The 25,633-nt window shown below is 53.2% G+C and overlaps 1 protein-coding gene across 2 annotated transcripts in view; it reads right to left on the reverse strand.

Annotated features, from left to right (window-relative positions):
• Positions 1–4,586: 4,586 nt before the first annotated feature.
• NDST1 (N-deacetylase and N-sulfotransferase 1) overlaps positions 4,587–25,633 on the reverse strand; it is a 58,504-nt gene continuing 37,457 nt past the window's right edge. For both annotated transcript variants that reach the window (XM_045999539.1, XM_045999540.1), the window contains exons 4-15: positions 24,451–24,538; positions 23,283–23,437; positions 22,428–22,613; positions 20,648–20,776; positions 19,681–19,863; positions 18,627–18,723; positions 17,283–17,406; positions 15,056–15,230; positions 13,018–13,188; positions 12,241–12,350; positions 10,390–10,492; positions 4,587–9,598 (exon numbers count right to left, since the gene is read on the reverse strand). In XM_045999539.1, the coding sequence (XP_045855495.1) occupies positions 9,479–9,598; positions 10,390–10,492; positions 12,241–12,350; positions 13,018–13,188; positions 15,056–15,230; positions 17,283–17,406; positions 18,627–18,723; positions 19,681–19,863; positions 20,648–20,776; positions 22,428–22,613; positions 23,283–23,437; positions 24,451–24,538 (1,641 nt within the window). In that variant the 3' untranslated portion in view covers positions 4,587–9,478. The remainder of the gene's footprint in view (positions 9,599–10,389; positions 10,493–12,240; positions 12,351–13,017; positions 13,189–15,055; positions 15,231–17,282; positions 17,407–18,626; positions 18,724–19,680; positions 19,864–20,647; positions 20,777–22,427; positions 22,614–23,282; positions 23,438–24,450; positions 24,539–25,633) is intronic.

Consider the following 25,633-nt stretch of genomic DNA (forward strand, 5'->3'; position numbering starts at 1 on the left):
GTATGAAACCCAGCATGGGGCTCAATGTAGAGCTCGACGTGGGGCTCAATCCCATGACCCTGAGATCATGACCTGAGCCTAAATCAGATCATGGTTTAGAGCCTAAACCAGATGCTCAACTGACTGAGCCACCCAGGTGCCCCCTAAATGGGCCTTCTTAGCTCTACCACATCAGGCCTAAAAATATGCCTTGGGACTAAATGCCTATCATCTACCTGATAGTATAATAGCGATATATGCCATTTGATAACATAAACATCCACTATAATAAAATTATCTGTAACATAACCCATACATCATACTATGTATTATTGTGTGATACTCTTTAATATTTCATTTTTTTATTAATAACCATCTGATCAATATGTGATCAGAGAGTATGCAGAGGGCAAGCCAGGAAGACTTCCTGTACGAAGAGAGATTTAAGGGCTGCAGATTTGACAGACAGAGGGAATAAGCCTCCAAAAATGTCATAATGGAGGGGAAGGGAGAGTCTTGAGGGAGAGGGAATTTACGGCGCTTCTTGGGAGGATGTCTGGGGCTGGGATCCACACCTACATTCAGAAGCACGCAGCCTGGTGCTGTAGAGGGCAGGAAGAAAACACAATGGAGGGCACCTGGGTGGCTCAGTTGTTAAGCATCTGCCCTTGGCTCAGGTCATCATTCCAGGGCCCTGGGATCCTGCTTGGCGGGAAGGGAAGGCTACTTCTCCCTCTCCCACTCCCCGGCTTGTGTTCCCTCTCTCACTGTCTCTCTCTCTCTGTCAAATAAATAAATAAATAAAATCTTTTAAAAAAGAAAAAAAAGAAAAGAAAACACGCTGGACTGAAGTGACCGAGACTTGTCAGCCTCTGGTTATGCAACATAATACCTAGGGAACTCATTAAAACACAGATTCCTGGGCGCTTCCCGGAGTTCCTGCAGCAGAATCTGGACCAACATGGCCAGGTAATTGAATTTTAAAAATCCGCTCAGTTGATTCTGAGCCAAGAAGTGTCCATGTCTGGCACAGGTGGGTGTTCGGGAACCCTGGGGTCCAGAGTTCTTGGTGGCTATAGATATGGAGGATATAGATATGGTGGAGATAGAATATGGGGGAGGGTAGAGTCTCCTCTCCTGCCCCATGCCCGGTCACCAGCACAGTACAGCCCAGGGGGTTTCTGGCTGTGGAGTCTCCCAGATCAAGGACTCCAGCTGTGTGATCCTGGCAGAATTACTTAACCTTTCTGAACCTCAGATCCCGCATGTATAATAGGAATGATACGAATACTTAACCTCGGAGAGTTTTCCAAGGATTAAAAGAGGTAGTCCTTGACAGCAGAGGGCCTGCCTGAGAAGTGAGAAATGTTTTAGTATTCATATAATTTAACTGATTGATATTATTATTTGTAATATTATTACCCCTCCACCAGCTACCGCCAGCCGCTGTGGAGGTGTGCTGTGGAGAGGTTCTCAGGGACCCTACCTGTGAGAAGCTGAGGTCACACTGCCCCTTGCTGGACAAGTTCTAGACTGCACCGAATAAGCCTAAATTCAAGCTCCATTTTTCTCCCTTTTACCCATAAATACTTCAGCGTGCACCTAAGAAAAATTCTATATTCTTAAATAACAGTACAATCATTAAAATGAGGAAACTTCACATCGATACAACACTATATCCAATTGACACAGTCCGCATCCGCATTTTGCCAGTGGTCCCTCTGGTGTCCTTTGTATCTGATTGTTTCCTGGCCCAAGACCCCTTCCAGGGTCACACGGGACATGCGATTGCCAGATGTCTTCACTTTCCTTTAATTCAGAACCATTTCTCAACCTTTGTTTTCCATGACTGTGACATTTTTAGAGTTCAGGCCAGTTATTTTGCAAACTGTCTCTCAGCAGAGATGTACCCACTGGCTAGATTCATGTTATGCTTTTGTCAGAAACTTCACAGGCGTTCGGCGGGGTCTGTCTCACACCGTGTCAGGTTGTCCAATTCCGATGATGTGGGCTCTAACTCCCCCACCTGTTAGCATGTGGGAGCTGGGCTCTGCAGACCAGACAGGGAGGGGAGACTTGTCTCTGGTCTCACAGCGAGTCAGGATCCTCGGCTCGGGATCTTGACGACAGCTCAGGATAGCTGTGGCAAGGCAAGAACCACCCCCAACCCCCACAGCCCCAAGCTCTGATGGGAGCCCAAGGGCTGGGTCAAGGACACGTGTGCTGTCCTCATGCCATCATCCCTACAACAGTCTGGGCGCCTGGAGCTCCCTTTCTGCGTCACCCATTTCTATTATTTTTTTATGAAGACTTTCATTCCTCAAGTGATGCTCAAATATCCTGTCTTTGTTTTTTAAAAAGTGTTGCAGCAAAAGCTTAAATCCCCTTTGAACCTTTGTCCTCTTCCCGGTCTCTTCTTCTCCTCCAGAAGTAACCAGTTACCAGTTTGGGGTGAGAGGGACATTATCTACACTCACAGGAAAAATACACACTATGTAGCATTCCTTTTAAAAATGGTCACACTGGGGGCGCCTGGGTGGCTCAGTGGGTTAAAGACTCTGCCTTCAGCTCAGGTCATGATCCCAGGGTCCTGGGGTCGAGCCCCACATCGGGCTCTCTGCTCAGCAGGGAGCCTGCTTCCTCCTCTCTCTCCCTGCCTGCCTCTCTGACTAGTTGCAATCTCTATCAAATAAATAAGTTTAAAAAAAAATGGTCACACTGTAGGTCAGTCTCATAGAAATTTCCCTGGCAGGACTTGAAGACTGAGTTAGGTATTTTCATCATCACATACCAGCATGTGGCTACACTAGTAGCTATGTAGCTGATCCCCTATGGATGGACATCTAGGTTGCTTCCAGCATTTTGCTATTATGGAACACACTGCCTTTATGCACACGATCCATGGCTTCTGAGGGAGATGCCTACTTCTGGGAGCCTAGACTGCTCTTGAAATACCAGATTCCTTGAGTGGGCTCCTCAGTTTTTTATGAATGCCTTTATTCACTTAACCTATTAGAAAGCAGAATCTTGGGGCGCCTGGGTGGCTCAGTGGGTTAAGCCTCTGTCTTCGGCTCAGGTCATGATCTCAGGGTCCTGGGATCGAGCCCCGCATTGGGCTCTCTGCTCAGCGGGGAGCCTGCTTCCCCCACTCTCTCTGCCTCTCTGCCTACTTGTGATCTCTGTCTGTCAAATAAATAAATAAAATCTTTAAAAAAAAAAAAAAAGAAATGTAGACTCTTGGCACGCCTAGGTGGCTCAATCATTGAGCATCTGCCTTCGGCTTAGGTCATGACCCCAGGGTTCTAGGATTGGGCCCCACATCAGCTCCCTGCTCAGGGGGAAGCCTGACTCTCCTTCTCCCTCTCCCCCTGGTTGGATTCCCTCTCTGTGTCTCTGTCAAATTTTAAAAAATCTTTAAAAAAGAAAGAAAAGGGAAGGAAGGAAGAAATGCAGACTCTTGGGGTGCCTGGGTGGCTCAGTCAGTTAAGTGTCTGCCTTCAGCTCAAGTCATGATCCCAGGGTCTTGGGATCAAGTCCTGCTTTGGGCTCACTGCTCAGTGGGGAGTCTGCTTCTCCCTCTGCCTTTCCCCTTGGCTTGTGCTCTCTCTCTCTCTCAAATAAATGAAATATTAAAAAAGAAGAAGAAATGCAGACTCTTGGGACCTCTGAGAGCAGCTGGGCTGGATTTTCACACTGTGTTTCAAGGATTTGGGGGTTCTGAGATAATATGGGGGACCGAGAGGAGGAATTAGCTGGTGAGAGCCCAGATCCTGACCCCATTCCAACTGGAGTACCCCTGCCTTTACCTGGTTTTCAATGTTTCTCTTTGAAAAACAAATACCTGCTATTTTAAAATTCAAAAATCTCTGATGTGGCCAGACCTCCTAACTGGCACGGGAACACTTCTGTATCGTGCCTTCTGGAGCCGCTCCCATTACTGCAGCCTCCAGCCATGTAGTGTGGGCGATGCCACATGGTCCGTCCCGGGCTCCCGGCTGACAACCCGTGAGGTCGCTGCCAGTGCTGCGCACCCAGGCACCGGGGCTGGCATGTTGGTGTTCCCAGCTGTGTCCTCGCACGCCCCCCAGCAGCTGTCCACGCTCCTCTGGTCCTTCTCTGCCTTGCACTCAGTGGCCTGGGTCAGCGTTCCCAAATCCTCCCGTGCATCAGGGACTTGGTTAAAAAGCACTTAGCTGGGTCCCACTCCCAGAGGTTCTGAAAGAGCACATTTGGGGGAATCCAGGGAGGTACATTGTTTTAAAGCTTCGCAGAGGGTCCTGAGGGTTTCCCAAAGTGTGGTGCCTTGGCGTGGAGAGGTTAAAATGCAGACGGCTGGGCCCTACCTCACATCTGCCGGTGATGACTCTCTGGGCATGCAGCCTGGGGATCTGCATTTCCACCAAGTTCTCCAGGAATGGCCACTGCGTCCAACTTCCTCCACACCCCTCAAGGACGAGGGAAACAGGGGATCAAATAGTAAGATGACTTCCCCGCCATACACAGGGGCGGCCAGACTGGCTGTGGTGTGAACCTCCCTATGGCCGCCTTCCCTACAGGCCTTTCTTAAAGTTCAAAGACACACAGACATGACCAGTGCGTACAAATAGAACCCCACTTTATTAGCAGTTAGTTCGAGATTGTACATTAATGGAGGAAGGTTCCCACTTTTAACACAACCCAAAACGGCTGGTTCGAGAGCCCTGATCAGGTGAGCTGGGCAGCACCCCCTTTCCCCCCTCTCCCAACCCCCACAAGGGAAGGAAACCTGTCTGCTCCCCTAGCGCGCCCCCCACCCTCTCCAGTCAGCCCTCTCCTCTCCCCAGGAAATGACATGAATTTCATGCAAATTACAAAAGGAGCCCTCTTGCTGATAATAAAAGCTAGCACAGTCATAGAAAGCCCTCTCCCCTCCTTCATTCTCCTCAAGGGCCCGAGAGAGGGAGGAGAGAGGGAGGGATGAACTTATTAGGATAAAACACAACCAGAGTCTCCCCAGACCCTCGACATTGACCCCTCACAAAGCCCATGCCCCTCCCAAAAATCTCTGGCTGGCTGAGCTGACAAGGATAAGCCCTGGGGGGCAGCTGGCCCAGGGTTGCAAACCAGGCACCCAGCACTGCCCCGAGGGCAGGGGTCTGGGCCCTCCACCCTCACTTCGACTAGAGCAGACCTGCTTTCTTCTTGGACATTTGAAAACCCCTGCTATAGCCCCATCTGCGCATCGTATAAATGGGGAAGTTGAGGCCCTGGAGGGGAAACCGTGACGTAGCTACTAAACGTACCCAGCTGGGACGAAATTTCACATCTCCTGCCTCTGGCGCCGGGCTCTCTTCCTCACACTACAGCTTGGGGGAGGCAGTTCCCCGCTTAGGCCCTTCCCTGGTACATCCCAGGGGCCTGGCTCTGTTCCAGTGCACACAGACCACGGGCCTCCAGGAAGTAAAAACCAGGAGGCCACTAAACAGAGAGAGAGAGACAGACAGACAGACAGACAGACATGCTATTCGTTGCCCTGTGGCCCATCGCCAGGATCAGAGCGGGCAGCACAGGCTCTTCTGGGCCGGAGGCATCTCCTTCCCAGCAGACCCAGCTGCAAGGGTTGCCTCCCTTGCCCTCCCCTGAGCTCCCGGGGCTCCACCGAGCCCTGCTGCTGGTTTGGCACTTGGTACAGGGGACAAGAGAAAGGCATCTCAGGCTGGAGTGAAGATGTCAAGTCAACACAGGAGGCGGAAATCCATGCAGCCTAAATCACCCTGGACAAGACAGGAGCACATTCTGTGGCAGCATGAAGAAATGACCGCGCAGATCCAGATGCAGGACTTCCCCAGGACAGGGGGCCTCTCTCCTCGGAAATAACATCGTTTAAAAAACCAAAGCCACCAGAGAGGGGAGAGCCTGAACAAAAACCGCAGTTACAAGATGTCATGTATGCAACTTGAGCGGATCCTGATTCTAAAACCAGGCGAAGAAGTTATGGGGGTGGGGGAGCAAACATGGATTCAATAGCAGATGTTCTTAGGAAATCACTGTTGTCTCGGGTGTGATACCGGCCAAGACGTAGCACAATGTCTTAACTCGCTGGGGATGCAGGCCGAGGCATTTTGGTCCTGTCTCGTGATATCTGCAACTCACTTTTAAACTAGTTTCGAAAATAATTTATACATACAGAGAGAGAGAAATCAAATGTGGCAAAATGTTCATTTTAACTCTAGATGGAGGATAGTAGGTGTTCAAAATAAAGTAATTGCTACAATGTGTTTTCACTTGCTCTTTCCCTCACAAACCGGTGGGGACCATTCCCTCCTGAGGGCACCCATCTCTGTGGGTCAGCCTAGTCATCCTCCATGGGGAACAGATGGCTGCTCCCTCAGTGGGGCCCCTGAGGCCCCGGCTGCTTCTCCTCACAGGCCTGGAAGAGGCCCATCTTTAAACCTCAGACTCCTCCACATGCAAGACATGCACTACAGGCGGTTCTAGAACCCCAAGTGGCTGAGGCAGTCACAGGGGACATCCCACCTGCACCTGCCCCAAGCAAAGGCTCATGGGAGGGATGAGAGAATGGTCGGCAGCGTCCACTCCATGATTTAAGCTGTTTCTCTCTCTCTGGCCAAACACAGTGCATTAGGGGACACTGAGGATGCAGAGATGCCATACCTACCGCCCTCTGGTTTGCCCTCTCATGAAGATCTGTGTGCTCAGTAGCTGAGGGCCCCTGGAGGGATTTGTCTGTCCCCCCTCTCCAGTAGCTACAGTTCCTGGCAGCAGGTCCATGAGCAAGATTCATGAGTGAGAAGGGAAGAAGTAGCAGGGACCAGACAGACTCAGAACATGTGGCAAGTCAAGTGCCCAGCCTTCCAGAAGGACCTAGACAACATTCCCCACCACTTCCTCTGCTCCCACAGGGGACCCCGGGGGCCTCCAACCTGCCTGCTCCTTCCTCGGGCCAGAGGCAGAAAGAAATGGAGCTGCCGGCGCACTGGCCATTCCGAGCTCCCAGAGAGGGGGGCAGGTGTCCAGACACAGAGGGTAGAGCTCAGCAGTGGGAGCTGTAAAGCCCAAGCCCCTCGCCGCAGGATGGGAGACGAGGCCTGGGGTCCGCACTGTGGAAGATGCTGCCGCCTTCTGCACGGGTCTGGTTCCATGGCGCTGGCTAGTCTCCACAAGCATACAAGCAGGCGTGCCACCCTGTCCCCAGACACTGTTCCTCATCCCCTGCGGGCCTGATGCTGGGTTCCCAGCCTTGAAGGCCCCAATGAGAAGCATGGTGGGAAGGCTTCTCTCGGAAGACAGTGAACCCACATGCAGGCGTCCCGCTGAGTATCCCCCTTTCTTCTCCACTGCCGGCGAAGAACTTGAGAAAAGGGCTTGGGTTCGGAGGTCAGACAGACCCGGGCCCACCCCCACCCCCACAGACTGGGGGAGGACCTTTCAGGGAGAGCAAGGCAGGACTGCATGTGCAGACCAGGAACGGAGAAGGCTCAAAGGCACCCCGGCTGGGAAGGAGTGGTTTGTCCCCTATCCTGGATGACCACGGGTGTGACTGAGGGAGGGACAGGAAGCTGGCACAGAGTAGGGTCCCCAGGATGGGCTCCGAGGCAGTGTGGCATTGAAAGAAGAGCACAGGACCCAGAATCAGGAGCCTCAGGTTTAATTCTCCACCCTGCTCTCACCCAGTTCTGAGACGTCGGCCAAGGAGGCCGGCTCGCCTTCCTGTTTCCATACCCGTCAAAGGACCCTTCCAGCCCCAAGATGCTAGAGTCTTCCTGACAGGACAAGGCTCTCCAGAAAGGGTTTTCTGGATGTTGGCTGGAAGCTGACTGGCAGTGGGAGGGGCCGGAGAGAGGCACCCAGCCTTAGTCACTTCACATTGTTAAAGAGGGGGTGGGAGCAGACCCTAACCGGAAAACAGCCCCGAGATCCCATGGTCTGCAGGGGGCCTGGAGACAGTTCTGTGGGTCCTGGAGGGCAGCCCAGCTCCCAGGGCGGCTCCCAACCTAGCACCATGTGACAAGGAGGGGACAGGCCGGCCTTCAGCTCCCTGGCCTCCCACCCCAGCCCTGGGGTCTCCTTTGGCCAAAATTCCTCCGGGGTCACTGAGCTTCATGAGGCCAGCTGTCCCGGAGAGCGCGGGTCTTCCCTGGGCGCCTCACCACCTCTGTTCAGCTGCAGTAGCCCCAGAGCAGCCGCAATACTTGGGGAGGGAACAGACACCTCTCCAAGCGGCACCTCCACAGTGTCTCCCCAAGGCCCAGACACACGAGGACCCGCCCTCCCCTTCCTTCCATCTCATTCTTTAGCACTGAGATAGGACACTGGGGCTTGCCACCATTTTGTATGACTGAATTACAAACAAACCCAACCAAAAAAAATATAATATATATATATACACATTATATATATATATATATATATATATATATAAAAACACAGTGCGACCCCAGCACCCAGGGTATAAACTCTGGCACCAAGAAAAAAAAAAAACAAAAACAAAATATTAAAATACTTTAGCTTCTTAGTATTTGGGGGTGCGGCTTAAGGGGGTCTCTAGGAGCCCTTGGCCGCAGGTAGCTGGGACAAAGCCATGGATGGCAGTCTCACCCACGCTGCCCAGGGTCTGCCCAGGGGCCAAGGCTGGGGGTGGGCGTGGGGAAAACATATGTACATTGGGACATGTATACTGGCAGACTCCTGAACCGCCTCAGTCTTTTACCACAGGAAATACCACACGTCATATCCCAGGATGAGGAACAGGGTAGGGAGGCCTGGGTCTCTGGGTCCTAATGGCATGGCAGTGCCCCAGGGTCCCGAAGGAGGCCCTGAGGACTGGGTGGATACTGTAGGAATCAGCGGTTCTTCCCCCAGAAGGGAAAGTGAGATGTGAAGGTATTAACCGGAATGCGCGTAGAGGTGCAGAGTTCTCTTGAAGGCCCCCCACCACATCCAGCCCAGTGACTTTGGGCACCCAGCTGGCCCCTCTGAAGTGCCTGGCTCAAAACAGTCAGGGAGGCATCCAGTCCCTCTCCCTAGTTTGGCAAAAGGCCCAGCTGGGCTCCTCTCCCTGTTGTCTGGAGGACAGGGAAAACATGGCAGCTAATACTGAGGGGAGAGCCCGCCGGCGCACGGAGTGACGGGATGAAGGGGAGGGCGTGGTTGGTAGGACACAGTGAGGGACAGAAAAGGGAGTCTCACGGACTCCCTCTCACCAGGAAGTGGCCTTCCACCAACAGGGAGTGGCCTCCCCACGTTAGGCCGTGCACGGAACGGACCTCGGGTGGCGAGGGAGGTCCCGGAGGCCACAGACCCAGCGCTGGGATGCTCCGAGGCGCTTGTGCACCCGCCTGGGCTCTTCTCCTGGCCCTGCCTGGGCCTCAGCTGAGTATTGCTTGGAAGTGCCCGGCCAGCCCAGGCCCAGCTCCCCACTCTGCGGGTCAGTCTGGCTCAGCATGCGGCAGGCCGTCCAGGCCGTCACAAACGTTCAGTCTGGCTGTGGTGGCCGCGGCTACCTGGTGTTCTGGAGGTCCTCCCGCAGCCAGGTGGGCAGCGTCTGGCCCATCTTGTACAGCAGCTTGGAGAGCTCGATATTGTGGTCCCGGTAATAGTCCCTCAGGAAGGCGCGGGACTGGAACAGGAAGAAGAGTTCAGACCTCGGGGAAGTGCTGATTCTAGAGGGACCCCTCCCCTCTGTAAGTCTACCACTGTCAGCGGCAGCCCGCACGCCTATCATTGATTCACCACCGTCCTCAAAATGGCAGCCTCCGAAATAAAGCTAGACGGCAGGACACCAAAACACAGTCCACAAGGTCAAAATTCTTGTGATTGGGAGAAAAGAAGGAATTAGTTAAAATCAGGACTGAAAGGCAGGGTGTGTGACCTTTGACCTACGTCCTTCGGACCTGCCATTCTCTCCCGCAAGAAGGCTTACCCCCCTATCCATCCATACCTCGGGACAAATGCTGTCCGGCCCTCCACGGCCCAGCTCCGGGCCCCTCCCCCTCTGGTTCCCCTCCCAGCTTCAAGTGCCATCTCCGGTCCGAAATCCGCTAGTACTCGCGTGCAGCCCTCTTACTGCGGGAAGCACGTCCTGCCTTGCATTCTTCCTGGTGTGTGTGACTTATCCCTTACCCCCTCCCCGCCCCGAGCAGGAGTCCCGTGAAGGTAAAGAACACGTCTGATCCATCCTCAAAGCCCACAGCATTCAGCCCTAGGCAGAAGGTCATAAATGGTCTCTAGACTAAATCTTTTCTAACCCACCATGTCCCAGCTTCCATTCCCTCCTTGTAAGAACATCATCCAAGAAAGGCCAAGGCCGTTAAGGTACTCAGTGCAGGTCAAGAGGAGAGAGGATCACCGCCGCTCAGGGACACCCCCCACCCCCAGGATCCAGCTGCCACAGGCGGTGTGTGCACTTACATCCAGGTCCATCTCTGGGTATTTCCGGCCCTTGCTTTTGCCCAGACACTTGGTTTTTCCTCCTTCGAGCAGCTGGCACCAAAATCCTTTCTTTGGATCAAACCTGTGGAGGTGGGGAAAGCCTATGGATGGGAGCCAGCCCAGCCCATCCTCTTCCCACCTTAAGGCCAAGCGAGTTCACAGACCCCAGGAGTGGCAGAGCCTGGACCACAAAACCCACTCCCCTAAGCACACCCTGGAACCCACAGATAGACAGATGTGTGGGGGCTGGGGTTTGCTTCTGGTGGCCCTGGGCTACACTAAACACGCCTGCCCCCTTCTTCCCAGCAGAAAGCAGCTCACATGCTGAGTTGTTCTCATCCTGGTGGGGCAGCCCGAGTCCTTCTCGCAAGCAACCCGGAAGAAGAACACCTGCCATCCACCCTTCGGGATTCGAGGAAACCTTCCCCGAGCACTCTCCCACTCAGGGCCGAACACCTTTTCTCACCCAAGAACCCAACAGAGAAGCAAAAGCTTAGTGGCGTTGTTGTGGGAGTGTGTTCTAGTAAACTGTCAGTTTTTCAAGAAAGGCAATGTCTGCACTAGTACTTAAGCATATCCATCACTGGGAAGTTCTGGCTTTTGGAGTGAACTTCAGAAATGACAGAGCCAGACTGCCTTCAGGATGCGAAGTCATGCTGGGCCTTCAAAAGTTTTCTTTTGAGGGGAGGGAGGAGATGCGATCTGAAGCTGCCAAGGGGAGGGGAGGCACACTGGCATCAGAACTCAGCCCCAGATCAGGGCTGAATGCTTCCGGCATGAGGACAGCTGGAAAGCAGAATTCGCATTTGGCAGGTGTAGGAGACAGGGAATTCTGACTGGGTCACAGGGCAGGCATAAAGGAGGAAGATGAGGATGATGAAGACGAAGATGATCTCTGAGCATCAGTACATGCCAGGCACGGAGCTAAGAGCTCCACATGCATGCCTCATGCAATACAGGGGCCCTCAGGAAGCAGGAGTCATCACCTTTATCTCCAATGTACAGATGAGGAAAGTGAGGCTTGAAGGCACTAATATACTTGTCCAAGGCCACACAGCTAAAGACATAACGGGTCTCCTAACCCAGGCATCTGATGCCAACAGCCCCACACCCTTAGCTGCTGCTCCTGTAGGCCTCGAGGTAAAGGATTACTTCTCTTCTTCCCCTTCTACCTCCAAGACAGTGAAAAAGGGACATTCTTGCTGCATTACTTTCCCAAGAAGGTAACCAGGGAAGGTGATTTTATTCCTCCCTCTCTTGAGACCACCTCCTTACCCCATACAGCTGTGTGAGTCACTTATCTGTAACATGGTTAACACATAACCACTCCCTAGCCCTGAACTCCTGCCACACAGGCTGGCCTCTATCCGTCTTGGATAGGGCATTCTCAGTGCACCTGTACCAGGTTCTGCCTGAGTGCGATTATAATCCATCGACAATTATCTGTACCTTCCTTTTCCTGAAATTATATTTAAATCATGACCTAATGCTAAGAAGCCCTTGTGGGAACTAGGGTTGCCTAATGTTAGTCTAAGTTAGTTTAATAAAAGATTCTGGAAATGTTCAGCACAGACTGAAAAGAAAACCCCAGGGGTGGGACTGACCAGAGTGGAACATATTTACCACCTTCTTTTTTTAATTGAGTTGATACCTTTATTAATATGACCCAAATCATATTAATATTAGCTTTTCCACTAAACAGCCATCGGGAATATGCACACTTTCTAACTCTCATTTATCTGTGTCTCCTCCATAATCATTCAGGCCTTTGGCTTTTGGGTCCAGGTGCCTGCTCAGAAAATCACCCTGTTGAAAAGCCAAAACACTCACGCCAAGGTTTTGTGGTAGTCAATAGTGTTGGTCACCCCAAGGAACTTTTGCACTGTGTCCATCACTTTGGCAGGTTCTGTTCGCAGCAGTTTGCCATCCAAGACCAGAATCTGGAGAAAAGAGAGAAGAGACAAGGATGATCTAAACCTATATTTACTACAAGGGCAAACAGGTTCCCGGTCTTCTGGTCAGCAGCCATGGTTACAAACTGGAGACTCTTCACTCCACAGTCTGCCTCCTCTCCCACTCCTGCGTGGCAGGTGTCCCTACCACCTCAGGCTTCTGCAGTCCAACTCCCTGCTCTCTGCCGACTTCCCTCTCCTAGAGAGGAAGCTATCACTCCACTCCTGTCTGCCCATCACAACCCTACCATATCCCTCTCTGCCTCTCTCTAAGCCTCTGGCCCAACGTCACTTTCCCGCCTCAACCCTCCAAGGAGTTCCCTAAAATGCCTCATGTGATCTGGCCCTGCTTACCTCTCTGCCCAGGCTCTCCCTACATCACCACACCCTTCCCAGGAAGGCAGCCTACCCCAGGGCTTTTGGGTTCCCCTCAGGGACAAAGAGCATGGTAACAGGACATGGGCTCAGGGAATTTTCGCACATTAGCCTTGGGGTGAACAAGAACGAAACTTTCAAAGACCCCAAAGATCTAGCTCACCAATGACGATATTTCGGGCCCCATGATTGACAAAAGAGATTTGAGGCTCTCTGCCAGCTGCCACAAGCCAGAACTGTTGAGTGCCCCGCCCCCCCAGGGCCAGGGACAGGCAGCTACCTGGTTGGCGTGAAAGGCGCTGAGCCAGCGCTCAATGTGGGTGGCGTACCAGCCGGGGACCAGGCAGCGGCTCTGGAGGGCCCGCAGCTTCAAGGACGCATCGGGCCCAGCCGTGATCACTTCGTGGAAGGTGTACTTCAGGGCCACTGGGTCATCATGGGCTCGCTGGTGCTGCAGGTAAGGGAAGAGGGTCAGTGTGTCACATGGGAGCACAAAACAAGAGGTTCTCTTTGGCAGCCACGAAGGGGCCCAAAGACCCTGCCTGGAACCAGCAGCCCTGGGTTCAAGTCCCGGATCTGCCTCTCACTACTCTTTGACTTTGGGGAGTCATGGCCTCTTAGAGCCCTAGTTTTTCCACCTTTGCAAGACTGGAGTCAAACTAGATCAGAGTTTCCACTTGTTGACCATCTTCCCGTCACCTCTCTGATGTCCTCCATATCCGCTAGCCACCTGTGTGTGCCGAGGTCCACACACTTTGATTCACACTGATTCATCTTTCTTATTCACATAAAACTATTACAAAATAAAACTCACTACTGCCTCCATAAATAGAAGACCAGACTCAGCTGTCACATAGAGAAGGTGATCATTCATACATACAATAAAAATAAAGCAATGTTCGCAAATGCCAGCCAGATACAAATAAATGTCTGCTACACGTCCTGAGCCCAAAGCTTGCACTCTTTTTGTTGAAAACAGAGCTTAGCAATGTTAGAAAGGACTTAAGAGCCATTTATACTAAACTGAGAATTTGTCCTCTGTAGAAATTAGAAGGTGTTATTATGGACTGAACGTATGTGTCCCCTCCCCAAAATTCCTACGTTGAAGCCCTAACCCACAGTATGATGGTTTTTGGATATGAAGCCTTGGGGAGGTACCTGAGGGGAGAGATGAGGTCATGAGGGTGGGGCCACCATGATGAGGTTAGTGCCCTTGTAAGAAGTGACACCAGAGGGAGTGCATGCTCCCTCTCTTGCTCTCGCTCTCTCCCTCTCTGCCTTGTGAGGACACAGTGGGAAGGCAACTGTTTAAAGCCAGGAAGAGTGATCTCATCAGGAACCAAATCGGCTGGCATCTTGATCCTGTCCTTGGAGACTCCAGCACGATAAGAAATAAACTCCTGTTATTTAAGCCCGAGTCCATGATATTGTAATTATGGCTGCAAGAACAGACTAAGACAAGATAGGAAAGGAATCAGAAAATGCCATGTTTGAGCCACCTGATAATGCCATGGGCTGGTCCCATCCAGAGACCAGGAGCCTGCCCTCCAGGGGTCACACTGTTGGGCCTCCCCACTGCACTGAGGCTCACACATCCCTCAGGGTGGGCAGTCTGGGGGGAGCAGAGAGCAAGTAGGATCTATACCCGGCCCCCCACCAGGACGGCGGATGCGGTGAGGTCCCAGAGAGGAAGGGACAGGCTCAGAGGGCTGCAGGGAGCTGCTGAAAGTGGCCAGGCCCGAGGAGGCCTTCCTGGACCAGCAGGTGGACAAGCTACTGCCCCCCCCCATCCTGGCCCTGGACCAGAATCCCAGGAAGACCGGCAGGCAGGGGAGGAAACCTCCCAAAAGGCCTGAGCCTAAGCTTTCCTGTAAGCCTAGTAGAATGGGTGCTCAGAAGAAATTAAGTCAGGTCACTGAAGTTAAAGAAAGTTCTAGTTCTTACATAGTCGAGTGGGGATGAGGAGTCATTACCTTCTCTAGCTCAGACAGCAGTCAGGTAACTTCATTACCTGATCAAGTGTCTGCATCCCCTACTAGGAACACGGAGACCTAAGCCTTATCCTCCCCTGAGTCCCCACCCCCCCACCCCACCCCGTGCCTAGCGAGGAGGCCAGTTAGTAAGATCACTGTTCACCAAATCTCACTTTCATCAAAGTGGAACCAGCCTCCACCCCTTGTTGGTGTCAGGGACCCCAGTGAAGCTAGCAGGGTGTGCAGGTGGGCTCAGTAAGTATCTGTTGAATGAATGTATGAGTAGCTGAGTGGTGGACAGAGCCCCTTGCCCCTACCCAGGGCTCCACCCCAGCCCCGGCTCACCTGGTACCAGGAATAGGCCCGGTCCGCTGGGTTGATGAGGATGGTCAGGACCTTGGCCTTGGGTAGCAGAGCAGCCGCCCGCCGGGGTGCCACTTCTGAATCGAAGTAGTTGGCGCTCTTCTCAAAGTAAAAGTCAGAGGTGGTGTTGGAGGGGATGGGGAAGAACTCCATGTACCTGCAGGAAGCCCAGAGGGAAGAGCTCACAGGCAAGACTCGTGAGAAGGGGGCCGGAGGAATGCGGCGGGAGAGGTCGCTGGGGGTCGGAGTTCAGAAAGCCAGCAGGCACGCTGATCCCAATGACCTGCTCCCGGTAGGGATTCTAGATGGTCGGCCACTGGGCAGTCCCCCTTTGTGGAATCCATTCCTTTTCGGGGGACCTTGGAGTCAGGAGGATAGGAAGACTTATGGAAGTGATACGGGTTGTAAGGCATGGGATGGTGCGTGGTGTGTCTGAATCTTGAATGACGTATTCCCAGTTAAAATGACCCACTGCCTCTAGGGGGGAAACTGTGACACCCCTGACCCCAGGAAGAGCCTGAATGGACCCAAGAGATGTCCCCTCCTGCTCCGCCCCACTCTGAGTACAGCGTTTCTCTACTGGTCTCGAACATCACATTCTAGGCTGTCACTGCGGACCAGGAGACAAAGACAGGGGGAGTGTGTCACCTTCTGCCAGTCACACCCCTCCCTGGCCTCACGTAGGTCAGTCTGACGGCCTTCCAGAGAAACCTTCCATATCCCAGCCCAAGGGATGCCCATGCCAGCCCTTTGGGACCAGCACTGGAGGACGCCTCAGGAAGCGAAATCAACACTCCAAAGCCTCCCAGGGGCACCTACTCATACAGAATAGAGGGACAACTTCAGGGCTTCATGGGAACCAAAGCCCACAGGCCCACGTTAGGTAAGGGTGTAGGATCCCTACTATATCCTGGGAGACAGGGTTACTCCAGGAAGGTTCCAGAAACCCCTTCGTCAGAACCGCCCTGGGGCTTCTGAGGCTCCTCACTGCGCCCTACACCTACCTACAAAACCAAAATCTTGGGAATGGGGCTGAGGAACTGCTAGCTCTCTCCTATTTCTGAATTTTATTTAGTTTTTAAATTCTAATTACAACATACAGCGTTCTGTTAGTTTCAATTTCTGAATTTTCTTTATGAAATAGCATCTGTACACCCACAGTCCATTGTCTGTAACACCGAAATTGAGAAAGCTCTGAAGACAGAAGCGTTTTCCCTCAAGTTTAGAGCAAAGCCATTTGGCAGCAAAGCCAGACCTATTAATCTTGGTGTAAACAGTCACGGACTGTGCTAGAAACATGTTCATGCGTGTATGTGCTGCTGGGGTGCTTGCCGACGGGGCGCTGCCCCAGGCCCTGCTGAGGTTCAATGTACGGTGTTGCACCATGTCATCTCCCTAGAACCTGACAGAGGGTGACATCCAGGGACCCCAGAGACAGTCCACGTGTTAGAGACAGAGACGGGTAGGCAGCTAGGCAGGCAGATGATAGACAAAAGAGAGAGAAAAAGTACAGAAACCAACAGAGGGGCCATAATCTCTCCACCCAGGCAAACCACTGACACGAAAATAATAAGAGTAATACACGGATAGGGTAAGAAAAGGCGAACAGTCAAGAAAGATGCAAACTGAAATGACTGGAGCGTAAAACTATCCCCACACGCCCCACCCCCACTCCCCACCACCATCACCTCTGGTGACAGGTTCTGGAAAGAAGCTGCGATTGCTACCACCTCCCACCTCCCCAGGCAACTCCCCACAGGCTGGCAAGTCGCCTCTGAAGGGCTCATAAGAACACTACCTGCTCCACGGTGAGGCAAGCAAAGTTCGGCCAGCTCTCAGGGTCAGAACATTTGGATTTTAGCCCCTGCCCTGTCCCCGCCTCTTGGGACCTTGGGCAAGTCGCTGTCCTCCTCTGGGATTCAGGTTGTTTTCCCGTAAGCAAGGGAGGTGCTGGCTCCCATCTCCAGCAGCCTCTGACCCCAGGCGGTGATGGAAAGGGGCAAAGGGCTTCTTCATCAAATGTCCCGCCTGTGACAAGGCTCCAACATCATGACTCAAGGGTCACTGAGCTTTGTCCCTGTTTACAGGAACTTCAGCTGTATGTGAGCAAGGGCCAGCTGCTTCCTGCCATGAGCACGGCAGACCTTCTCCGGGGCAGACTCCATGCCAGCAAGCTCCCATCCAGCTCTGGATGGACAGGGCCACTCACCAGTCGATGCCTTTGTGATAGTTGTGACCGTTAAAAAACTGGATCTCCTCAAAGGTCTCTGAGCTGGGGTAGTTGCTGCTGAGGTCTGGGTGCATGCCCAGAAACAGGTAGAGGGCCGTGGTGCCTGCAGGGATGGAAGATAGCTGAGACCAGGGCTCAGCCCCGCACAAACATGGAGTTGGGATCATGGGTTCTGACTCCAGCTCTCCATGACTCATGGGGATATCCTGGGAAAGTCCCTTGCCTTCTCTGGGGCTTAGTTTCTACACCTGTACAATCCAAATAACTTCATGAAAGCCAGGACAGCAAATACAGGGCATGCATGTGAGAACCGCAACTCCTGCATCCACTGTAGACATCACTAATCCATCATGGCATCCTAAACACTAACCAAGAACTTGGCCTCAGAATCCTTCCCGCCCCTCTACTCTAGGAGCCATGCCCAGTTCATTAGGGTCGTCTCATAATCCCAGAACTAGAAGATTTCCAGGTCTGGGCCTCTGTCCTCTGACACGTGGAGCTCAGAGAAAAGGGATCTCTAGACCCTGCAGTCTGTTGACGGAAATTCATGAAGGGCTAAGAGATCTGGCTCAAATGCCTTCTCCTCCTGGGAGCCCTTCCCTCATTCACACTGTCTGTCCTACTCGACAGTACAGGACCTACCCCCTTCTCCACAGAGTTCATTCCTTTCCTGTGCATGAGTCTACAGTTTGTAGGCTATAAGAAGACATCTTGGAAGAGAAGGAAACTATAGAGTTTAGTTTCTTTAAGAGTTTAAGCTTGGGGGGTCAGAGAGATAAGGGTTCAAGACCTAGATCTGTCATTTCCTGAGTGTGTCACGGGAGGTCACTTCACTTCTCTGAGCCTCAAGTTATTTTATCTGTAAAATGGGCATACCCATTTGTGCTTTACAGTATGTGTGGATGGCAAACACTTAGCAAGCATATCATTGCTCCTCCCCCTTGTACTTATGGCAGACATGACTAATCGATTGCCGTCCTCTTTGCCCTGAACCAGTTTTGCCTGGCACTGCTCAAACGTGTGGAACAGCAGATCTGGGCTTCTCTGCTTAGACTCAGAGACTCCCACAAGAGAGCTCCCTGAGGCTGTGGTTTAGGGCTGATAAGCAAATTCTTTGCCCGACCTCCACCCTCTCCCCACTTCCATACTGACAGGCAGTTCACGTTCATCCCAACAATTCATATTCATCCCAACTTCATTCTCAGTTCCTGGGAAAGAGAGGGGCAGATTATTGGGGACTGGAACCAGGGCAAGGTGGTCCCAGAATTCTGTGGCTGAGACAGCAGGTGGTGAGGGACCCTGGCCAAGAACAGAGAGACCTGCCTGTTTTCTGGGGGCCAATGATGAGGAGCTTTGGGAAGCGGTCACATGTCTTCTCCTTGGACCAGATGTCTTTGTGACGTTTGTCCTCACAGGGGTCCTAAAGCAACAATGGAAGGAATGTGAGGGGGGAGGCCAAACCCAATGAACAGACTCTCGTTGCACATGGATATACGGCTCTGACAGCACTGGCAGGTAGGGTAACCATGTGTGTCCTTCACACACCCCCTCAGGACCCTGAACTGCTCACAGGCAGGGACCACTTCTGGTTAGTCCTAGCAAAACACTCAGCCCAGAGCTTGGCACGCGACAGCAGCTCACAAGCATCTGCTGAGTTTAACTGGGTGAGCTGTGTCTGAACCAGGGGTCAGCAAACTTCTGCAGAGGTTAGTAAATCTTGGGTAAGTGTTTAGTAACTATTTTAGGCTCGAGTACTACCTGGTTTCTGTCCCAACTACTCAGTTCCGTTGTTGTAGCATGAAAGCAGCCCCATACAGTATGTCTGAGAACAAGTGTGGATGGGTTTCAATAAAACTTCACTTACAAGAACAGACTGCAGGCCCCATCTGACCCATGAGCCCTGGCTTGTGGACCCCTGGTCTAACTATGAGACAGTTTCCATTCCAGCTTAGCTTCTCTTTCCAGATTTTGAGAGTCCTCGGGGAAGACCCCCCCCCCCAAACCCTCCCATCAGTCCCCTTTCCCATGGTACAGAGCCTTCTAGCGTGCGAAGGGACATAAAGGACTGAGTCTAACCAGGCCAGGCAGGTGCTTTGATCTGCCCTTGATCTACACTCTGCTCCTCTACAGCCTTATCATGCCTTTTCAGAAGGTGTGTGTGAGTGTGCACACATGCCTATCTGTGGGGGTCTGTGTACATACCTGCGTGTGAGAACATGCGAGTGTGCCCGTGTAAGAGCACACCCGAGTTTGCACTCAAGAGTGACTGAGAGTGTGAGGCCAAGCCCACACCTGGCATGTGTGCCTGGCAGTGGTGGGTGTTCCATCTCTGCGACAAGACACCCAGGCCGTCCCCCACACCCACGCACCCACCCACCTGCCAGAGCGGGTCCTTCTCCTCGGAGAAGATCTGGAAGTACTTCTGTGCCAGCTGCACGGGGGGCAGCGTCTGCAGGCGCAGGTTGGTCCAAGAGTGCAGGAAGCGCACCAGGTGCTTGAAGGTGTACAGGCCCAGGCGGTCATTCCCATAGTTGGACAGGTGCGTCATGAAGATGCTGATCTGCTCCGGGGGAGAGGGGGCAGGGCCGGTCAGCATCTGAGCTCCCTCCACCCCACTTTTGACTCTTCTGGTCAGGCCACAGCTTGCAGAAGTCACTCTGTGACCAGTCTGAGGTTCCCTGGGGCCATCAGCACTCACTGAGTGACCTTGGCTTAGGCACAGCCAGGTGAACCCAGGTCTGGTTGACTGACCACCAACTAGCACAACCCTGAAATGGGAAGCTGACCTACTGTGCAGTCATATGGGTGTTCTGTATTTTTTTCGGTGGAGTGTTCACAGAAGACAAGGAAGGCTCAGTTATCCCATAAAGCTGAGTAACACCACTGCTTAGTATCTACTTAATGGTATTAAAGCATGGATCATTATTTCCATTTTACAGATAAGGAAAGAGAGAGCCAGAAAGCTCAGATGAATAGTTTAAAATATATGTATTTCAAAATAAGTATATATATACACATAGTTTACGGATTAATGACTTATACCTAACATCCATATATTTATACACACACGCAAAGACTGGAAAAAGAACACAGACAAAAACGCTCACACTACTGCACTGAAGTACAAGATTCTGGAAGGAAAAAGGAAAGACATCTTGGATTCTCTTCCCAAGGTCACACAGCAGAGCAGGGCGAGAGCCAGGGGTATAGGGCGGATTTCCCCACTCCCGGTCCTTGTACCGGCTGCCACGCCCTCCTTCCCAGGCCCAGGAAAGCCAGTCTGGCTGCAGAGAGACTGTCCAGCAGCGGCCCCTCACCCCCAGCCAAGGGCTATGAGCACTCACAGGATTGAGGAGCACGGTGAGGAAGAGCTCGCCCCCGTTGATGATCTTGTCCAGCTCGCTGGAGCCACCAGGGTACTCATTGTAGAAGATGGTGTGCGTGAAGAGGCCGCAGGTCTGTCGCGGGAGGACCTGGGGATGGGGCAGGGGAGAGCTCTGGCATCTCCAGGCATGGATGGCCATAGAAGACCCTCCCTCAGGAGAACGGGAGAACGGCCAGGGTGTCTCCTCACCCTCTTGTGTGACTACACACCCCCCACTCTTGGGGGTCCTCTCCTCCAGGGACCTTCTGTAGCCTGCGACATTCCCTCAAGTGAGCCCACAGGCCCTCGCCGCTTTACAAACTTCGCCCCTATTCTCTGTTAACAAAATGAGCAGGCCCCAAAGTAATAGAGATAGGCAAGTGAGAATACTTGCCCAGCAAGGGTCCTTGACCTTCTGCAGAGCAGTCCTCCCGGTCACTCTCACAAACCCCTCACAGCATTAGAACCTGCCCAGGAATGCTCCCAGTCACCGGCTGGCTTAACTGTCAATTCTGTCTCCTCTCATAAAACGGCACCCCAAGAGAGCAGAGAACTTGCTTGTCTGGTCACCACCTCCTCCCCAGAGAGAGAATATGAATGCCTGGTATTGAGGAGGCCAGTGGAGGAAGGAAAGGAGAGAGGGGTGGACGGATAGACAGACAGATGGACAGATGGACAGATGAAAGTATAAATCTATCCTTCCTACACATGCTCCATCTGGACTGTCAACAATTCATCCTTCCAGTGGCTCAGGCCCAAAACCCTGGAGTCATCCTGACTCATCTCTCTCCCCCACACCCTACCTCCAACTTATTAGCAGATCCCGTTGGCTCGACCTTCTGATTAAGTCCAGAATCTGATCACGTCTCAACCCTGCACCCTGATGGAACCACCACTCTCTGATCTGGAAGACTGAAGTGGCCCCCCCACCTGGTCTCCCTGTTTCCCACTCTGTCCCCTGCAGTCTCTGCAACTCACAGAAGCCAGTACAAGGGAAACCTTTTTAAAAGTATGAGCCTGATCATAACGGCACTGCATGCAAAAACTTCCCACCTCACAAAAAGCTAATGTCCATCCAATGGCCTCATGTAGCCCTACATGATGTGGCTGGCCCATACTCCTCTGACCTCCTCTCCCCTACCCTTATTCCCCTCCAGCCATACTGGCCTCCTAACACACCTAGCACAAAGCCTGCCTACCTCAGGGCCTTTGCACTTATTCTCTCTGCCTTGAAAGCTTTTCCTCATATAGCAGCATGGCTCATTCCTAGGAAGGCCCTTCCTGTTCCCTTTATTTAAAATGACTTCTCCTCTCCCCTGGCCCTCCCCTTCCCTGCCTGACTCTTCTCCATGTCTCCATCACCAACTGGCCTTACGTTACTCATGTCACACATCTGTGAGTGCACTATCTCCTGCCACTAGGACGTCAGGTCCACAAGGGCAGGGACCTTCACTGGTTTTGTGCACTTCTGCAGCCCCAGTGCTTCGAACATTGCAGAAGCTCATTAAAAGTGTTGAAGTGAACAAACGAACGAGACAGAGGCCTGTTCCCAATCCTCACCAGAGACCCCTTTAAAAAATGTTCAGCTCCCAATGCCCTGTCACGAAAGCTAAAAAGGAGCTCAGGAAAGGGCCAGCCCAGCAGCTGATCTTCCCTGGGATGGAGAACTTTCCTTGGATGCCCGAGGGGACAGCAGAGCCTGGCCTGAGACCCTAACCCGAGCACGCAGGCCACGCTTCCCCAGTTGGGGGCCCACTCACCATGATGCCATTATGGATAAAGCCGCGGCGGTAGCGGGCTGGCTTCAGGTGGGGGTACTCCTCCGTGCTGGTCACGCGGATGCTCCACACCTGCTTCCAGGCCTCATACAGCTGCACATGCACGGGGTACACACCCGAGTGGTGGGGGGCCACCGCATAGCCCATGTCTGTGGGGATGCCATGCTCCTGGGGAGAGGAGGCCCAGGCCAGGGTGAGCATGGGGCTCCTTCCCCACCGGGTCTCATTTCCCCTTTGTAGAACGGGAAAGAGAAATCAGAGGCTAGAATGGCAGGGCAGTGGGTCCACGCCCTCACGGTATAGATGGGAAAGCTGAGGCCCAGGGAGGGAAAGGACTGGGCCCCGAGTCTCAGAGTGAGGGACTGACCAAGCTGGGGAACTCTTAACTCTCAGCCCGGTGTTCATGCCCTCCGGCACCCTGGAGTGAGCAGCAAGGACAGGGGCTCTTCCTGCCTGTCGGGGCCTCTGACTGGCTGGTGGGCCAGGCTGAGCCTGAAACTGGGCCTCATTCCCTCCTCCCCAAGTACCAGCTCCAGCTTTCCTGAGCCTCCCACTCTGGCCTGAAGACAGAGCTTGGGCTCAGGAAAGAAACTGGCCTGGCTTTAAGCCCTGCGGGCCCTCCTCCCAGCTGCTGGGGGTCCCCCCGCACTTTGGCGTTTTAGCTCAAAGGGACAGTATCGATAATCGCCTCTCGGGGTCTCTGCAAGGCTTCAGAGAGACGGGGGCTGCAAAGACCCTGATGAAATGCTGTGCAACGGAGCTGCAGGTGATTAGTGGTCGGGACCCCCAGCCCCCAGCCCACCCCACCAGCTCCGCCCTGTGGGGAATCTTACTCACGACAGCGAACTTCTTGTTCAGAGCCATCTGCTCGGCCAACACCGACTGGTTGTGGAACAGGTGCGGCTGCATGTGGCTCCACATGTGGGGGAACCACCAGAACTCCTTCACGTACGACAGCAGCAGGTCGTCCCCGGCATCCTCGGCGTCGGTACCTGCGGCCAAAGCGCTGGCTGCTCAGCCCAGTCTGGCCTCCGGGAGGCTGCGGCCAAGCCCTTCTCCTCTCTGGGCCCTGGGCCCCATGCGTGCCATCGGCAGTCCCAGAGCTTTCTCCCAGCTCTGGGAGGCCTGCTCTGATCCGCTTCCTGTCTGCCTACTGGGCCGTCTGTCATCTGTCTTTCACGTCACGATCTGGGCCGCTCTGTATACAGACAGGACTAGACGTCCTGTCTCATACTATGACTCAAACTACCTCTGAAATGCTGAGGACCGAGAATCCAAAAATGTGTTCAAACGACCCAGTATTGCTATGTGGCTTTGGGAGCCTGTTGCTGAATTCCCCCCACCCCCCCACCCAGAATTGCAGAGCATTAGGGTTTTTCCTAGAATTGAAGAGAGCCTCTCCACACTGTGGCCCAAGCGGAAGGCAGCTACAGGGAATCTGGCCTACGGATGACAGTCTTCCCCTCCTGCTCGGCCCAGGAGGGCAGCATTTGAGGAACTTGGGAGAGCCCGAAAGAGGAGGGAAGGCATGAACTCCGCCACCTACACCCTCAAGCTCGACCCTTAAGACTTGATAGTGAAATGGCAATGGCCATCTCTGGGGCGCCAACAACTATATGGCACTCTCACTGTCTACGCGATGTATTTCTGCGGTGTTCTTAAAACTCACCCAATTACCTTTCTAAGCTGGCATAGTACAAATAATTTTTAAAGACGGAGGAGAGGGGGAGACAAGAGGGAGAAGATGCCCCCAAAGACAGCACAGGCTGAAGGCAGGGAGGGGTGAGTGAGGGCTTACGTTGTCTTATTGCTGCCCCCAAATGTCCTCTGCTGGGGGCTGTGACTGTCTGTGGGCTGCCAGATCAGGGGGAGGCCACCAGGGACAAATGTGGCCCTGACATGGGCCCATCAGCCCCCCAGTTCTCCCCGTGGCACAGTTCTCCATGGATCCAGATGCTGAGGGCCCCTGGAAGTTGCTCGTGGGTACAGAGCCAGGCCCGCTTACCTGTGTGGAAGAATTTCCCTGAGTAGCCCAGGTTGAAGGTGAAATTTGGGATGTGCGTGCGTAGTTCATTCTGCGTATCAAACAGGGCCTAGGATAGGCAGAGGAGGAAGAAGGGGTGAGGTGAAAGCCAGGGGCTCTGTTCTTCCCACTGAGGGCCCAGAAAGATCCTACTATTGTAGGACCAGCTGCAGAGTCTGCAGGGCCCAGCAAAAAATGAAAACATGGGATCCTTGCTCCAAATCGTCTCAAATATCAAGGCCACGGCAGAGCACTAACCCTTGTACAGGCCCCTTCTGTGTGCAGGGGTCCCACACCCATGAAGCCAGCCCTGAGATGCCACCTGCCCCAGGCCTCCAGCCAGAGAAGACCTGTCGCTAGCCCAGCTCTACTATGTGCCCCTGAGAAAGCTTCGTGGCTTCTCTAGGCCTCAGTTTCCCCAAGTATGAAATGAAGATAATAATTCCTCTTGGGCTGATTGAATGAGACCCTGTGCATCAAACTGCCTGACATTTCAGTCAGCAATGTAAAATGGTGGCATGGCTATGTCTTTGGTCATGGCCACTGTAAGCCTCGGATCCTCGTCCGTCAAACGTGGAGGGTCTCTCCCAGTGATCGCCAAGGCTGATGTCACAGGATCATGACATATGGCATCCCCAACCATGTGATGTCCCCGAGCATGGCACACCCCATGCTGGGCAAGCCAACGAAGGGAGGCTGACGCTTGCCGAACACACACACACTTGTACTCTGGAGTCAGGACTCCGAAAGTGCCCCCACCGCACAAAGCACACAAGGCTGCTAAGACACCTGCGAGAGCGTGTTGTCAGACCTGTCAGACAGCTCTGCAGTCGGACAGTCTTGGGGCCCCCACCAGCATTTCACCAAGGCCAGGCACTACCTGACAGACATGCATGCTCTAGCCGTGTGGCCCTAGGCAAGTTATGTCACCTCTCTGAGCCTCAGTGGTCTCTTCTGCGAAATGGGACTTAGGATGATACCCGCCTCACAGGGCTGCTATAAGGATCCGCTGTGGCCGTACACAGAAAGGGCTAAGCACAGAGCCTGGACTGGCCAAGCCCTGCATAAGCAGCTGCTGTCTGTGTGATTTAACCCACACCGTACAGCCAATGCTGTCCAAGTTAACCAGGCGACACTCATGTCTCTGGAAGAAAGGCTGAGTTGT

This window comes from Meles meles, chromosome 3 (genome assembly GCF_922984935.1).
Source record: "Meles meles chromosome 3, mMelMel3.1 paternal haplotype, whole genome shotgun sequence".
Lineage (NCBI taxonomy): Eukaryota > Metazoa > Chordata > Mammalia > Carnivora > Mustelidae > Meles > Meles meles.